The sequence below is a fragment of the Phyllostomus discolor genome, chromosome 13 (genome assembly GCF_004126475.2).
Source record: "Phyllostomus discolor isolate MPI-MPIP mPhyDis1 chromosome 13, mPhyDis1.pri.v3, whole genome shotgun sequence".
Classification (NCBI taxonomy): Eukaryota; Metazoa; Chordata; class Mammalia; order Chiroptera; family Phyllostomidae; genus Phyllostomus; species Phyllostomus discolor.
The window spans coordinates 38,554,259-38,570,018 of NC_040915.2; the positions used below are offsets into that span (position 1 = coordinate 38,554,259).

At 46.8% G+C, this 15,760-nt stretch overlaps 1 protein-coding gene across 2 annotated transcripts in view; it reads left to right on the forward strand.

Moving 5' to 3' along the window:
- Positions 1–1,485: 1,485 nt before the first annotated feature.
- Positions 1,486–15,760, forward strand: part of RNF216 (ring finger protein 216) — a 104,626-nt gene continuing 90,351 nt past the window's right edge. The window contains exons 1-3 of one of the 2 annotated variants that reach the window (XM_028527268.2): positions 1,486–1,665; positions 8,773–8,908; positions 13,598–13,731. In XM_028527268.2, coding sequence (XP_028383069.1) covers positions 8,842–8,908; positions 13,598–13,731 — 201 coding nt within the window. In that variant the 5' untranslated portion in view covers positions 1,486–1,665; positions 8,773–8,841. The remainder of the gene's footprint in view (positions 1,666–8,772; positions 8,909–13,597; positions 13,732–15,760) is intronic. The other variant, XM_028527270.2, reaches the window with a different exon arrangement.

The following is a 15,760-nucleotide window of genomic DNA, read 5'->3' on the forward strand; positions in this document are numbered from 1 at the left end:
TTACCATTGTGTCACAGGTGCCTGCAGCATCCAGTGCAGTGATGCGCTGCACAGGTGTGTAGCCTGGGAGCAACCGGCTGCCTGCCACATAGCCCAGAGTGTGTGCGGCAGGCTGTACCTCTGGGTTTGTGTGAGTGCACTCTGTGGAGTTCACGCAATGACGGAATCGCCTCAAGACGAATTTCCCAGAACATACCCCCTCCCCGAAGTGACGCACGACTGCGATTGCCTGTTGACATCACGACGTAGGGCTTGTTGGCAATTTAATATGTCCAAAATGTGTTCACACGGGTCCCTACCCTGACCAACATCTGTTCCCCCCATTTCCCCCCACATTTGTGAATGGAGCCACTGTGGACCCAGTTGCACCAACCAAAAATCTTGTAGTTATCCTTGACTCCTTCCTTTCTCTCTCAACCCACATCCAGTCCAATCGTGCATCTCTCTCTTCTACCTTAAAAAAAAATCCTAATCTGATGATTTCTCACTGCCCCCTCCCTGACCACACTAGCCCGAGTTGCCACTGCTGCTTATTTAGACGCCTGCAGTAGCTTCCCAACTGGCTTTCCTGCTTCTGTCTGATCTTACCCCTTCATAGTCTATTCTCTAAACAGCCACCAGAGTGATCTTTGCAAAATATAAGCAGCTATACTCACATCCCTGCTCCCGATTCTCTAGCAGCTTCCATTACACTTAGAATAAAATCCAAATTCCTTATTAAGAACTTCTAAGATTCAGGCTGCTACCACCTGGCCAATCCCGCTCCCTACCGCCCCCTACCGTCTCTGCCGCCGCACTGCAGCCACGCGCTGTTCTCCCAGACACCAGGCACCAGCCTTTCTAATGCCATCTGCAGGAGTGCTCGCCCTCTGGGGGGTCACCTTGGCTCACCCCGTAACTTCATTCAGTTTGCTGCTCGATGTCCTCTCCTCAGGGGCCATTGTCTCTGCCCATCCTATTGTCACGGTCACTCTCTATGCCTTTCCTTGCTTTATTTTTCCGTGTTTTTTTTCCCCCGAAACACTTTCTGCCTGAGCCAGTATTTTAGTTAGTTAGTTCACTAGTTATTGACTTGCCCGCTAACACATAAACGTCCTTAGACCAGGGACCTCTTTACCTTCGCATGCCCAAAGCCCAGAACAGGGCCTGGCACGCAGGAAGCCCTCCGAACCTGTGCGCTGAATGAATGAGTGGCTCGGCGAGGGCAACGCGTGCAAATAGGTGACTAGCCAGTAGCTTCCCACGGCCACCTGCCCCCACGCCCTTTTCAACCCCAGGGCGCCGGGAACACCTCGCGGGGTCGAGGGAGTCTCGGCTCCCGCCGTCCTCCCGCCCAGGGGGGGAGTCGAGGCTCAGCGCGGCGGTAGCGGGAGGGAGCCGCGGCCGCGCGTTCCTCTCTATGGTCTCGGTCCCCAAGCCCCTCCTCCCGGGCCCCCGGCGAGCCTCTATGGTTCTTCCTGTCATTAGTCGGGAGGGGGCGCTGTGCGCAGGCGCGAGGTGACGCCGCGGCAGGGCCGGAAGGAGCGCAGCTGGGGCCTCGGCGGCGGCGGCGGCGGCGGCGGCGGCGGAGCTGTCGGCCGCGGCTTCTGGACACTAAAAGCCCCGGCGACGGAAGGCGACGGACGCCGCCAAGCCCCCCTGGCGAGCCGGAGAGTTGAGCGGCGAGTAAGTGTCGGCCGCGGGGCGCGCCCCGCTCCTCCGCGAGGCGAGCGGCGTCTCCGCCCGGCGCCTCCCTCAGCCCGGGGTCGGGGCGGGGGCCTCGGCCGTGAGGGGCGGCGGGGGCGCGGGGCGCCGGGCCGGCCGGAGCGGCGGGGCCGGCCGCGAGGCGGGCGCCACAAAGGCGCGCGCGGCCGGCGGACCCTCCCCCGCTCCCCGCACTTCGGGAAGTTTCGCGGGCCGGTCCGGCCGCCCGCGGCGCGAGGGCGAAAGCGCCGAAAGTCCGAGTTTGCAGGACGGCACCTCCCGGGAGGCGGCGTCAGCGCGGGGGGCGACGCGCTGCGACTTTGAACTCCGGCGGCCCCGGGGCTGTCGGGCCGCAGCCCTGCAGCCGCGGACTCCGCTGGGGGGCCGTGCAGGTGCGCGCGAGCCCCTGCGGCGCGGAGGCGGGGGTCCCGACGCACGTGCTGCGGTGCGGGGCGGCGAACGACCCCGTCGCTCCCGCTCGGCCGGGGCCGAGCGCTGCGCAACGCGGGTCCCAAACTTCGGGCCACTTCAGGGCCGTGACGAGCCGCCCGGAGTGCCCGCGGGGCCCGTTTCAGTTTCTAGGGCCGCTCCCCGCGCGCTGGCCAGGGGCCCTGCGGACCACCGCAGTGCGCAGGGACAGGTGCCCCGGCAGGGCCCGCCCCAGGCATTCTGCTTCGGGACGGGGACCGTGCCCCGCGGGCGGAGGGCGGGGGAGACTTGGGGCGGACCCCGACTCCGGGACCCGGTCCGGAGGAGGGCGCTCGGGACTGGCCCGGCTCTGTTTGCGTCCGAGCGAGTGCTCGCGGCCGCGGCCGGGGGTGGGGAGGGGTTGGACTTGAGGAAGTAGCGGCAGGCGCAGACTTTCGATTTTTACCCGGAGGGCTGGCAGCAGCCGCGGAGGGGAGCCCTGCAGCCCCGGAGGGGAGCCCTGCAGCCCCGGAGGGCGCGAGTCCGCGAAGTGGGGATGGGAGTCGCGGAGACAAAGTTTCTGAACTGGGATGGCCAAGAGAATCTGTGTCTGTTACCGCCGGTGGCCACTGTTTAATTAATGAGTGTTTGCTCTGTTCTAGGCTGTGCAGATTTTCACAGACTTCTCACTGGTCGCGCACCTACTTACCGTGCTGTGTTGTCGTCATTGCCGATAATACAGTGATAGCACAGAACAGGATGCCGTGTGGCACTGTTCTAAGCGTCTTCCGCAGGCTAACTCTTAATCCTCAGTGACGTGGGTTTTACTGTATTCTAAAAGGAAGAAAATGTGCTACAAAATAGCGTACCTAACCACAAAGCTTGCAAGGGCCTGAGCTAGAACGTGACTCAGTTTGCTTCCAGAGCTCATGCTCCTAATCATCCTGCTCTGGTACTGTGGATATTTATTCAGCAAAACCTCGTAGGGAGTATTAATTTCGTGCCGGGCCGTGTGCATGTCCTGGGCTCAGGGGACTGGATAAGATGCGGGGCCCCATCTTCGTGGAACTTGTTTTAGCGGAGGAGATGGACGTTAAATGCAGCTGCCTGAGTAATTGTAGATGACACTTTTGCCGAGTCCTTGGAAGGAATGAGAGAGGTGTGACTGGACACTGGAGATAGTCAGGAAAGGTCTCTGTCTGAGCAAGTGACACTCAAGATGAAGCAGGACGATCAAGTTCATTGGGTCCGAGACAGGCAGTGGAGGATAATCCAGCCAGAGAAGAGAGCCAGAGTGGAAGGAAGGAGCATGCCCCCTGCGAGAAACGGCCATGATCTCCGCGGAATGGTGAGCTGGCCAGAGGCAGGAGGCGAGGCTAGCAGTGCCAGCAGGGGTCCTGTGCGGCAGGGTTTCACAGGCCCTACCATGGTGAGACTTGTGGTTCAGACAAGCAGGCTCTCGGGGCTGTGTTCAAATGTGGCAGGGGAGAGCCTGTAGGCAGTATTGGGGTGGAAGGGACGGGGTGTCATGGGTTCATGTAGTATTCAACTATAAAAGGGTCCTTGAAAACATTGATTCCCATCCCCCACCGCCTTGTAGATGAGAATGTTCTTACTGTCCTGGTTTCTCAGCCAGGGTTCAATTGACAGTTAAGGGAAATCTTAATGTTATATGTTAAACTCTTTAGCCTACCCAAATAAGATTTTGAATTTAATTTTTGGGTTAAAACCTCTTCTATTGCCAAAGAAAAAAAAGGACACACACACACAACTAATTACAGGATTTTTAGAGCTCTCGTACACTCCAGACTAATTGTTCGCATAATTATATCTAGTTATGCATGATGATATACTTTGGTTTCTCTTCCGTTCGTGTAAGTCTTTCGCCTTAATTATGGATGGTGTTTTACCTTCGTTCTTCCATTTTTGTCAATGTATTTAATACTCGTCGCACTTTCTTATTCTGAGTTCCTCACCTGCCTTATACTTAATAGTATCACCATCCTTCAGTCACCTGATTTCAACATCTAGGTCACCTATGCCTCCTTTCTTTCTGTTGCCCTGAGGACTGATTACATACAAAAATCCCAGTGAATCTAATTCTGCAGTCAGTATCGTGTGCCTTTCTCTTCCCCTGCTTACTGTTAGCTCCCCTGCTTACTGTTAGCTCCCCTGCAGCCTTCGCCAGCCCTTGTCTCTGCGTGCCCTGCCGCCAGGTGTCTTCTACGGCCTGCCCTACGCACTGCAGCTGGGCTGGCTTTCCTGAAGCAGAACTCTGCGCCGCTTCCCGTTGAGTGGACAATAAAGTCAGAGCTCGGTCTGCATTGGCTAGCTGTTGCTACATAGCAAACCACCCCACGCTCAGTGACCTAATCCGACACCACAGTTTTAGTTGTTGACAGTTCTGTGAGTCGGGAGATCGGGAAAGGCTCACCTGGGCCATTTTTTTCTGATGCTCATGCTGTCCCACAGGGTGGCCAGGGCTGGAGGTCCCACATGCAAAATGGCTTCCTCACTCCTGAGCCTTGTCAGGCTGCTGGAAGGCAGGGCTCGGCGGGCCTGGCCCCGTCCGGGTGCGGGGTCGGGGCTTTCCATGTGATCTCACCAGCAGTGCATTCGGACCTCTTGCGTGGTGGCTCTGGGCTTCAGGAGCTGCTGCCTCTCCTAGAGGCTAAGCCTGGAGCTGGCACTGCGCTCAGTTTAACTTAGACACTGCTGCCTCTGGGAAGTGTTTCTGGACGGCCCGCCTTTCCCCAGCTGCAATAGGCTTTCTCCTGCACTGACGCTTTTCTGCTTTTTAGTGTACCTAATTGTATGCACATTTTCTCTCATTGATGGGACTCCATGTTTTTAAAAAGATTAGAAAGAGGGGGAGGGGGAGGGAAGGAAGAAAGGGAGAGGGACATCAGTGTGTGGTTGCCTCTCCCGTGCCCCCTACTGGGGACCTGGCCTGCAACCCAGGTATGTGTCCTGACTGAGAACCGAACCAGCGACCCTTTGGTTCACAGACCGACACTCAATCCACTGAGTCACACCAGCCAGGGCTAATGTATTTTAATTTTTAGGTGTTAATGTAAATAATATCAATTTAGTATAAAAAATTAGAAAATGTAAGGAAGCAAAAATGACTTTAAACTTACTACTTCGAAATAGCCGTTATTAACTTCTGTTGTATTGACTTAATATTTATTAAATATTAGTATATTTAAATATACTAGTAGATATCCAAATACTGGTTAAGATGAGAAACTAGCATTTGAATGAGAAGCAAAAATTATTTACAGACACTTGAAAAACCTGCTAAGAAGAAGCCTGTGGGGGCTGCTGTGATGGGCATGTCCGTGGCTCCCAGCCTGTGCTTGACTCTGCTTCTGCTTTGTCTCTGCTTTGCCCACCTTTCCTGTGGTGTTTGTAGATGGACTCATTAAATCTGAAACATCTTTTATTGCCCCAGACTCAGTGTTTGCAGAAGTGACAGGCACATTTATGGAGCTCACTCTGGACAGCAGGAGCACTGCAGGACCCCAGGACCGAGCGGTGTTGTACCAGGAGCATGCGTAAGGAAGAGTGGAGGGGCCCCTGAATGGAAGGATGAGAAGGAAACGACTGTTAGGCCCATCTGTCTCTGGCCGTAGGAAGCAAGGATGCAGTCCAAAAGCCAGGAAATTGCATGAGGGAACCATGGATGATGCCTTTCTTTTCTCCTGACTTTTTTTTTTTTTTCCAAATTTTCTGTGACGGGCCATACTTTATAACTGAAGAAAATCCTGATAAACTGAAGGTTGTCATTTAAGCCGTTTTACCTGACTCGGGTTACACGTGGTCCTGATTTACACCTCCAGCTTGGACAGTGAGAGCTGCGTTTGGAGCCACTCGGTAAACCGACTCTGAGACACTGGGAATGCAGCTGCGAGTGAGACACAGTCACGGGCACAGGGAGCAGGCGATTCAGGTGTGAGCTCCTTCTCCTGTGTTGGTTCAGCCGTGAAAGGGAAGACAGTGTTGGAGTGGAAGGGAACACAGAAGAACTGCCACCTAATTTTCTTAAATGTTTACAATGTAGTACTTCTACGGAAGATTCTCCTCGGTTACAGAGTGGAAAAAATATGTGCTGATTTTTAGTTTTATTTTTGGAAACATTAACTGATATTTGACTATAAACTGTAGTCATTAACATACCTATAACTGTTACAATAAAGAGAAGAGGTAAGAACTGACATAATCTTTCTTGGGTGGCATTCCAGTTTCTGAACCTCACCTTTTTTCAGCTATTCTCTTCAGTTGTCTGATCAAGAAGTACATAGCTTCTTGCTGCTTCCAGAGGGAAAATGAAGTTTGTTTTGTAGAAGGAAGGAAGCTTTACTGTGAATAGTCACGCTACTAGTGAAAAGTAACTTGCAAGAGGGAAATAGAGTCCTCCCTCTTGTTTTGCTGTATTATCAACTTTTATTATTAATAAACACTGCATCCTCTACTGTGTACTTGTGATGAAGCTCTTTTTATTTAATCGTCAGCACTGCCTCATAAGAGTAGCTCTTTCTGTTTCACAGATAATGATAAGGGTGGTAATGCGACAGTTGCTGTGCACCAGGCACTGTGCTAAAAACTTTATACATATTTAACACAATTACATTTTAAAATAACTGTATTCTCATTTTACAAATGGAGGAACCCTTAGGCCCAAGAGATTGAGCAATTTACAAGGTTACTGATTCACTAAAGGGTGAACCCAGGTTTATACCTAAGCAGCCTGCTAGGAAGCCCAGATGAGAGGACTGAGTGTCAGAGGGCTGAGTGGCTGCTGCAGAGAAGCTGGTCAAATTCCATCGCCAGATTCTTTTTCTCACCGCAGCTCCCGTCCCCTGTGTGTGCACGAGAAATCTGGCTTTTAAAGCACCACTCCCAACTGGCTTAACTTCAAGATTGGCATTCTAACTAAATTGGGTATAAAATAAATCACATTTCCTTTTGATTACCTGTGTAAAATGGAAGGAACCTAGTTGTGGTAAGAGAAGAAATAAGAGACTTGGCTGTTGTAGTTCAAAATAGTATAAAAAATATTTGAAGAAAACATAGTAAAGTCCTTGAAGTCACTTCATAAGTCCCATTACTGTTACATCCAATGAGAGACCCAAACTTATTCTTGGATTTGTCATTTTTTGAATTTGCGGTATCTTTGTCCTTTTATAGATACCAGGGAATTCTGTTGTAAAACATTCTTGATACACAACTTTGTATTTTCTAAGTTAAAAAAATGCTGCTATCATACGACTATTAACTACAGACGATTAGTGGGAAGCCAGAGCCTGGAGCTTACCTCCTCTAGAGCTCTTGATTTCTCCCAGGGAAGCAGAGAAAACTGAGATCTCTTAGAGGCAAAGAAAATGTTGAGTGGGTAAGTTAAAGATAGAATCTTGGAGCTGGAGAGGACCTGTAGCAGGCATAATTGTATCCTTTCAGTTCTCATTTATTGATTTTCATTCTTCTAGTTCTCATCAAATTAAAGCAGGAAAGTGGTTCAAAGTCAAACTACGAAAGAATTGAAAGCAATAATCATCTCGTGATTCCCAAACAACTGTTTCACACAGGCACCCACTTCCCCCCCCCCCCAGCTTGTTTCCCCTAACTACAATGCACACAGAGAAGTTTCACCCCAAATAATCAAGTTTAGACCTATGCCTGAACATTATCTAAATGGAGCCATTCAACATAAATACTTTTATGTCTGGATTCTTCCACCCAGTCATCATGTTTATATCTCCAAGCTCTATATGACTGTGATGGCTTTTTTTTTGTGCTGTGGGCTTTAATTGTGTGAACGTACCATAGTGTTTTGTCCACTCTGTCATTGACGTGTGTCCCTTTCTGTTTCTGGCTTGGAGAATTAACGTGCCTGTGAGCATGCTTGTGCAGACCCCTGGCGCGTATAAGCATGCGTTCCTGTACCACAGGTTTCTGGCCGTGGACTGTCGTGTCTCTCTGGGATGCGTGTTTTCCCCTGTAATTGATCGAGCGTCAAGCCTTTTTGCACGGCTGTGTTGCTGCTGGTTTGCATCCCCACGGACTGTGCACGAGGGTGCCCCTTTTCTCCATGTCCTCACCAGTACTTACATCTTGTCTTTGTGGTGATAGCCATTCTGACAGGTATGAGGTGATACTGTGGTTTTGATTTGCATTTCCCTGGATTGCAAATTACTTGTATTTTTGATATTGAGTTATATGAGTTCTTTGTATATTTTGGAGTTTAACCCCTTATCAGATGATTTGCAAATATTTCCTCCCATTCTGTAGGTTACCATAATTGAGTTTTTAAGTGTACTTTTTGTTTTTTATGTCCTGTTATTTGATCTTTCATTTCTCTTTCATATATTCTTTTGCAGTAATTGGTTTTTTTTATTACTCCATTTTTTTCTTCTTTTACTAGCTTTTAGTAATGCAGTCATTTAGGTGTTTTTTTTTTTTTAAGTGGTATTTTCACCATAAGCTTAGGGTGCTGCTACCTTGACCAGATATGTGGGCAGAGTTTTGATTTTTTTCTTTTTTTTTTTTTTTTACATTCAATGAGAATTTTTATTTCAATTATCCATAAAACGGTATTATAATACTTTGTAAAAATACTAAGTTTTAGGCCACTGGTATTTTCTTCATTCTTAATGTTCCTTTTGTTCTTATTTTTCTCAGAGCTTTTGGGACGGACGGTCACCATGTTTAGGTATTAGCAAGCACACGCGTGTGCGCCCGCACTTGGAAATGGCAGAGGGAAATAACAGTGAAGAAGTGATTCACTTGAACAACTTCCACTGCCACCAGGGGCAAGGTGAGTGTTGGTGCTCCTTTTCGTCTTGTTTTTTCCCTTAGCGATCCAGTTATATCTTCTTTTTTATTTTTTTAAAGATTTTATTTATTTCTTTTTAGGGGGAGAGGGAGGGAGAGAAACCTCCATGTGTGGTTGCCTCTCATGTGCCCCCACTTGGGTATCTGGCCGGCAGTCCAGGCATGTTCCCCAACTGGGAATCGAACCTGCAGTCCTTTGGTTCGCAGGCCGGTGCTCAGTTCACTGAGCCACACCACCCAGGGCCAGTTATATCTTCTTTAAAATGAATCTATTTTGCACCATGCAGAACCCAGAGTTGGTTCATTTGTAGGCCTCAACATCAGGTGTAAATGGACTCGTCGGACTAGAATTTTGTGTCAAACGGTGACACTCGCTGGCAGGACGGGAGTTGAAGGATCGCTCATCATGAGCAGGTTAACGAGCCGTGACTCTGCAGGGCAGAAGGAGCTGTGGTCAGGCAGCCCTGGGGTCGCAGGAGACCGGAGTAGACCGTGGTGGCCGTTCTCCGTTTCCGGAGTGGGGGCAGCCACACGGACACCCTCCTCCAGACCCACAGGGCCCTAGCAGGGCTGAGGCTGCTGCTGCACCGCTTCTGCCCCTCAGACGACGCTTGATTCCTTCTTGCCAGAAGATTCTGGTTTAATTCCTCTGAGGAAATTTTAGGGCATGTATTCTTTTGTCTTACAGTTTTTTAAATTTGGGGAAATTCATTGATTCATAAAGGGAAAGGAGCTTGCATTTCTATAACTTCATTCTTCAATGCATATGAAATTTTCTACCAAATCCTAATTCCCATTTATACATCAGTAAATGAAAAAATTGTGTGCTGAGTAGGAAAAGATAATTTTTTGCAAGTATATGGAAGAGATTATACTAGGGTTATTTTTTGTGTGTGTGTTTTCTGATTGATAATATTTGGTGCTTATAAAGATGATTTTTTTCTAGCAGAGGGTAAATTATATATATTTGGCTTTCAGAGCATTTAAAATAGAGCAAATTTTATTAAGCAAATAAATTGAGGAAAATAAAATTGCTTAAGCTATGCAAATTAAGAGTACTACAAAGAAATGCTGATTTTTAAAGGATTTCCTTATTATACTCTAACTTGGTAGTGATTGTAGCTGTAATTTACTGTGATTAAGAAAGTTTTACGTTTTAGCTATAATTTGTATATATGATCATTTCCAAATTTTCTGAACATGTAAAAATTAACGTAGTTATTTTAAAGATCTAATTGGTTTTATTAAGCGATTCATGCACTGGGCAGCCTCTCGCCCAGCAGCTAGAAGGGCGCCCCCTGCAGGTGTGTGTTTCTGTCACACAGGTTTTATATATCCCGCCCCCGTGCTGAGGGTTTCTTTTTTGGCCCACGGAGTTGTTTTGTTATTAGCTGTACTTGGAGTTTTTATTATGCCATCCCCTATAGGGGTTTTTTGGAAATCTTTATTAAGCTATAATTTATATACAATGAATTCACATATTGTAAGTGTATATTTCAGTGGGTTTTGAAAAGTGAGTACACCCATATAACCACCACTTCAGTTACGATGCAGAACATCCTGTCACCCCAGAAAGACTCCTTTCCACCTCTCTGCAGTCAGCCTTCACCCCACTCCTTTCCGCCTCTCTGCAGTCAGCCTTCACCCCGCTCCTTTCCCGAGGACGGCGCCGGCCTGCCTTCTCTCGCTGTGCGGGTTCCTGCACGTGGAGGCATGCGGTGTATCCGCTTTGTGCCCGAGTCCTCCTGCTCGGCCTCATTTTGCAGTCCATCCACGTTGTTGCAGATATTTCATATGAGCAATTCAGTCCTTTTCAATTGCTGAATGACATTCACCTAGAATTCTAAACCCAGTGAAAATAGGCTTAAAAATTAAGATAAGATAAAGGTTAAAAGTGTAGGAATGAAAAAGGTGTATTATGCAAATAGTAGCTAAAAAAAGAATTTGTATGTCTATATATTATCAGATAAAATAGACACCCTAGCCAGAAGTATTAATAAAGATTTCATAATGATAAAAGGATGAATGCACTGGGAAGTTAAAACAATTTTAATCCCTGCACACTTAGTAACACGGTGTCTAAATATATGAAGCAAAAATTGGCAGAACTAAAAGAAGAAATTAACAAATCCACAATCACAGTGGGAGATTTTAACATGTTTCTCTCGATAACTGAGAAAGAGCAATCACACACAAACATTTGTATGAGTATAGAATATTGGGGGAACATGATCAACAAACCTGACATAGACATATATGAAATATTATACCCAATGTATTGATCAAAATTGACCATCTTTTGAACCACAAAATAAGTTTCAAGTTTCAGAGGATTGAAACCATATAGATTATGTTCTCTGACCACATTGGAATTAAGTCATAGATCAGTTACAGAAATATAATTAGAAAAATCCCTATATGTGTGGAAAATAGGAATGCCCTTCAGAATAATCCATAGTTCAAAGAAACCACAATGAGCTGTGGCTGCTGTGGCCCAGATTGTTGGAGCATCATCCAGAGGACCAAAAGGCCATGGGTTCGGTTCCCGGTCAGGGCACGTACCCAGGTAGCGCATTCCCTCACAGCTGGGGACATATGAGAAGGAAACTAATCGATGTCTGTCTGTCTCTCTGTTCGGCTCACGCACACGCGCTTTTTCTACCCTCTACCCCCTCCTCCCTGCTTCCCCCCTTCCTCTCTCTCTAAAAGTAATTTAAAAAAATGTCCTTGGTTGAGAATTTAAAAAAATAATCACAATGAAAATTAGGAAAAAATTTTGAACTTCACGATAATGAAAATACAATCTATTGAAGCTTATGAGATGCATCTAATGTCCTGTTTTGAAGAGAACGTATATGTGCGGCCCTGGCTGGCGTGGCTCAGTGGATGGAGTGCTGGCCTGCAAACCAAAGGGTCGCCGGTTCGATTCCCATCAGGGCACATGTCTGGGTCATGGGCCGGGTCCCCAGTGGGGGGCATGCAAGAGGCAGTCACACATTGATGTTTCTCTCCTTCTCTTACTCCTTCCCTTCCCCTCTTCCTAAAAATAAATACTTTTTTTAAAATCTAGTATCCTGCAGCATGAATTGGGCCGCTTCTGGCTGGCTGCCCTCTCTCGCAGGCTGGGTTTGAGCCTTCTCCACTCGGCTAGAGCTCTGGCCATCTGTTTAAATCCCTTGCCAGCTCTTGTCTCCGTTCCTCTCTGTGTTCTTGAGAGGTTATACTGTTAAGTTCCTTTGCTCCCGTTTTAGTTGGGTTTCAGGAGGTGGTGAGGATAGTCACCTGAGTTCATTCTGCCAGATTTGACCAGAAGTCCTGTATCACGTACTCCCCAGACCCTCGGTTCAGTTAGTTGTTAGATTGATCGTTCTGTGCAGGTAGCAGTGGACTTGAAATCAGGCAGCCTTACTGCATGTCAGGTACTATAATAAACAGGCATTTTATGTGACCTCTCTTAACTAATACAGTTACTCGAGGTGGGCACCATTGTTAACCTTTTTGTAATGTTGAGGAAACGGATGTTTAAAAGTTAGACAACAGCGGCATGGAGCTGGCATGTGGTAGAGCTGAGATTTGAACCGAGGCAGTCTGATCTCAGAGCACATAGACTTAGCTGTTTCAGATTGCCGTCCCTGGCATTACCACAGCTCTGTTGCAGGACTGAAATGAGATAGTTGATTTTCTACTGCTTTTCAAATTGTTTGATGCCATAAAAATACGAGTTGGGGCAACAGTAGGTTTACAGTTTCTCCTATGGAAAGCAGTACAATAGTTAGTAGTACAGGCATAAACTGTTTTGCGTACTCACAACTATAAGCCTACTTTTGCTATACTCTGTATGTGAGGCCTTAACCTGGAGAAAGAAATCAGACATTTAATGGAGGAATTTCAGAATTTGTAATGTGAGGCCTCTTATTTGTTCCCTTTTTTATTTTTAAACCTTTTTTTCTAGGACAGTTAATGCATTTTTCTCTTCATTGCCCATTTTAGTTTTAACAGCTTCATGGACAGGTAAAAAATAACAGTTTGTGTTATCCAGTAATTCACATCCAACAAGATCTCTTTTCAAACAAATTAAGGGAATTAGAGACCCCAAACAGAATGCTTACATATAGATGTAAGTTTAACTGTGACTATATTTTAAAAGAAACTGGAAAAGTTAAATTGCTTACTGTCATAGATGTTATATGAGGCTAAAACACTGATGTATGTTTGTATAAATGATACTTAAGGTTTAGGTCTTAGGTGAGCAAATTTTAGTATATTAAATATTAAACAGAAATTTTACTATTTTTGAGTGAAACATTTCTTCAGACCTCTCAGCTTGAATGACAGTGCTTTGTTCCCTGGGAGGATTGGAGGTGAAATTGGAGGCCACGATTTCACTTTTAGGAAATTGACAGATTTTATCAACATATTTCACCAGCCTAAGGGAAAGTTGATAATCTTGAGCATAGTAATTGTTATATTTTCTCAAGTGATTCCCAAAATGTATTATTGGTAAAGATCAGCATGAAAACATGGCTCTTAGTGCTTAGGGGCATGTGCTGCTTGAAATACTAGTAGCCATGAACTTGGCTTTAGACTTGACCCTTTCCATGCGAAAGCCGAACTACAGGACTGAATGGGACTGTGCCTGCCTCCTGGTAACAGTGTTCCTGCCCACTCTCAGACTGGATCAATCTCAGAGATGGACCCATCACCATATCTGACGACTCTGATGAGGACGGAGTTCCCATGATGATCACCCCGGCTCCTCAGCAGCAGGACGAAGAGGACCTGGATGATGATGTCATCCTGACGGAAGTGAGTTTTCCTAAACTTACCAGGATGGGGCGTTACTGCAGGTTTTAGTGATCCGATTCCTCAGTCCCTCGGCCGTGCGTCCCGGGCCTTGCGGCGGGACAGCCGAGAGCACTGCATGTGTCGCACGTGTAGCGGCCCTCTCTGTGCACACGCGTGTCCTGTGTTTCCGAGAGCGGGCCCCTTGCACCCTGCCTGGTGTCCCCTGACCTTCGGAAGCCGTGAGCTTCTGTGCTTCCGGACTTTCCGGCACCGTTGCCCCGTCCGACTGCTGGTGTGCTGGGCCGCTGCAGTGCTCCCTGCAGCCTGGGACGCGCCTCACTGTCGGGCAGCCTTCGTCTCCCCTGTTACTGCGTCCCCCCCAGAGTCCCCCTGGGTGTTTTGCTGCTTCTGTTTGTGTACCTTTGCAGAACAGCTTTTCTGATACAGGTAGGTAGAGAGACAACACATCCTACTGTTAAACTTACAGGCCAGCTATCACAGTCTTGGTCCTTTCTAACTAAGATCACGGTTAGTCAATTTATTTTTTTATTTTTATTTTTTTTAAGTTTTGTCCATTTAAATGTCTGTTGATTCTTTTATATTAAGTTCATACTCAGTCACCTTATTTTATTGTCTGTAGTCATTTTTTCATTTGACTTTTTAATTTCTCAAGGGATGGCAGCTTATTTATATGCAAATAGTGCTTACAGCTTCTTCCTTATCTGATTATATGAAGTGAAACCTCCTCACAATTTTAAGTAACAGTAGTAATGGGCGTAAGAAAAATAGCCACCGACATAAATGAGAATACCTCAGTGTGGTGGCAACTTTTGTGCCTGCGAAGACATTTTTAAAGGTTATGCCAAGGAAGCGGCCATCTGCTTGGTTTCAGGTCTTTATCAGTCAGTGCAAATTCTGTTAAATTCTGTGTATTCACCTCCAAATTTAAATACTGTTTTTTAATACATTTTAATTCCGTATACTTTCTTATGTATTTATTTTTATTATTTTATTTATTTATTTTAGAGAGAGGGGAAGGGAGAAGAAAGGGAGAGAAACATCAGTGTGCAAGAGAAGCATGGATTGGTTGCCTCTTCCACACCCCCAACCGGGGACCTGGCCTGCAACCCAGGCATGTGCCCTGACTGGGAATCGAACTGGCGACCCTTTGGTTCGCAGGCCAGTACTCAATCCACTGAACCACACCAGCCAGGGCCGTGTTTCTCTCATTCATTAGCCAGGCCTGGAATTGGCAGGTGCACCTGTAGGGAAAAAGGTACCCCAATGTGAGGCTCATTTTGCCATATTTCTTTCTCCTGGTTCCTGTCCCCTGTATCTGAGGCCTTCAAGTAGATGTTTTGGTTTTGGTTTTGCTTTGATATTTTGACCAATTTTTGTGCACTTACCGTATTGTCCAGTTAGTCTGAATGACCTGCCATTCCGCTGACTGGACGCAGAAGCCCGCGTTTGTGTTTTCTACCCCTGTGCTGTCTGAACCACTGTGTCCCAGTAACTCTCACTTACAAGGTGGGTTTTATTTAGTGGTTCTATTTAAAGAGACTTCAATTTCATAGGCGAATTGACCTCATAGTTGTTACATAATTTGTTTTTAGTTCCCTCATAGTATTTAATATGCTTCATTTTGTTTTGTTTATAAAAATAATTCTTCACTGTATTCCTTGCGTCTTTGAGGTTTTATTTTTACTGCTATTGAAAGCATGAGTTCTTGATTAATTTGAAAGGTTTTTTTTTTTAAGGTTATTTATTTATTTATTTTAGACAGAGGGGAAGGGAGGGAGAAAGAGTGGGAGAGAGACATCAGTGTGTGGCTGCTTCTTGCACGCCTTCTTGCACGCCCCCTACTAGGGACGTGGCCCACAACCCAGGCGTGTGCCCTGACTGGGAATGGAACTGGCGACCCTTTGCTTTACAGGCTGGTGCTCAAGCCACTGAGCCACAACAGCCAGGGCAATTTTAAAGGTTTTTATCCATAGTTTTATTCTTTTCAGTTCTTCATGTAATTACGTTTATACTTTCAAATGTTGTCCTT